Source organism: Octodon degus, unplaced genomic scaffold (assembly GCF_000260255.1).
Source record: "Octodon degus isolate 3935 unplaced genomic scaffold, OctDeg1.0 scaffold00051, whole genome shotgun sequence".
Classification (NCBI taxonomy): Eukaryota; Metazoa; Chordata; class Mammalia; order Rodentia; family Octodontidae; genus Octodon; species Octodon degus.
Genome location: NW_004524627.1, coordinates 10,044,613 through 10,045,873, shown reverse-complemented (window position 1 = coordinate 10,045,873; position 1,261 = coordinate 10,044,613). Strand labels below are relative to the sequence as shown.

At 35.4% G+C, this 1,261-nt stretch overlaps 1 protein-coding gene across 1 annotated transcript in view; it reads right to left on the bottom strand.

Moving 5' to 3' along the window:
- Window positions 1-1,261, bottom strand: part of Itm2b (integral membrane protein 2B) — a 21,301-nt gene continuing 20,040 nt past the window's right edge. The window contains exons 5-6 of the mRNA XM_004633125.2: window positions 1,170-1,260; window positions 1-93 (exon numbers count right to left, since the gene is read on the bottom strand). Of these exons, the coding sequence (XP_004633182.1) occupies window positions 8-93; window positions 1,170-1,260 (177 nt within the window). The 3' untranslated portion in view covers window positions 1-7. The remainder of the gene's footprint in view (window positions 94-1,169; window position 1,261) is intronic.

Genomic DNA, 1,261 nt, shown 5'->3' with positions numbered 1-1,261 from the left:
TGGCTGTTCAAGAGCAAATTAAAGTTTCCACAGCAAATTTGTTTTCAAAATGCCGAATTGTGATACAATCGCTGGCTTCACGTTTCTGAATACCTGTTTGGTGGAAAAAAGGTTTTTAAATTTTTGTTGCTCTTATAACAAATATTCACATTTTTATTCATTTTTCAGATATATGGAAGACTTTTACACTATTTTCGTGAACTTCTAGTGTTTTGTTTACACTGGAGAAAACACCTTTTCTTTTTCTGAACTATACATTTTCAGATCATAGCAACTATAATGCCTCACAGACAGCTTCCAAATTTATGAATCTGAAGGTAATAGAAAGGTTCTGCTTCTTGATTATGGTGCTGTCTGTGTGACCATTTGTGCATTTGTGGAAATTTAGAAGTGTACATTGATAAAGGCAAATTTCATTGTGGGTATCAATTTGACTTTGAACAAATTATGAAATAGATCATTCTAAAGTTTAAGGAAGCAGAATGTAGGTTTCGGATTCATCAGGCCTAAGTGAAAGAAAGGATATTATTTAAAGCACCACTGTTAAAAAGCCAGGAAAGCACTCTGACTGGGCGACAGGATCATATAGACAGCATGCTACATGGTCTTTCCATGGCACTTCTTACTTTCTACATTGTTGTCAACTGTACTTTCATTTTATTTTTACAACGGAAAGGAAATGGAACATATTGTTATCCTTATTTTTCAGGTGCAAAAACAAAGGTTAAGTGACATGACAAAGCTATAAATTAGTTGCATTAATGTTCCTAATTTCTCAGCCAGATTCCTTTCTTACTAACCTAACTGCTCCTTAATGTAATTCAAAAGGCAAACTTAGAGGAAAGCCTGCTTAGAATTTAGATCTTAGGCTACAGGTAGAGAGTTGGTCAAGAAACCTGGATTATGAGATCCTACTCGGTATGCTAGGCTATAATGGGGATGGAAAATCAAACTGGGTAGCTACATGGACGACATGGTACCAGCACCTCAGAGCAACGACATTTCACCCCGGCCTTCCCTTCTCACTAGCAGAAAAGAGTGAAATTTAGAATTAAAATATGAAGCCTCACAGGAAACACACACGATGACTAAGCTTTGTCTACATCATTTAACACGACAACATGAACAGTTAACTTTTCTGCTAGTATTTTAACATTAAAAAGTATTACCTTTAATAGTTTCTCTGCGCTGCAATTTGTAAGTTTCCTTGTCATGGCACAGTCGATAAATAAAGAAACCCAAGCCATCAATATTTTCAATT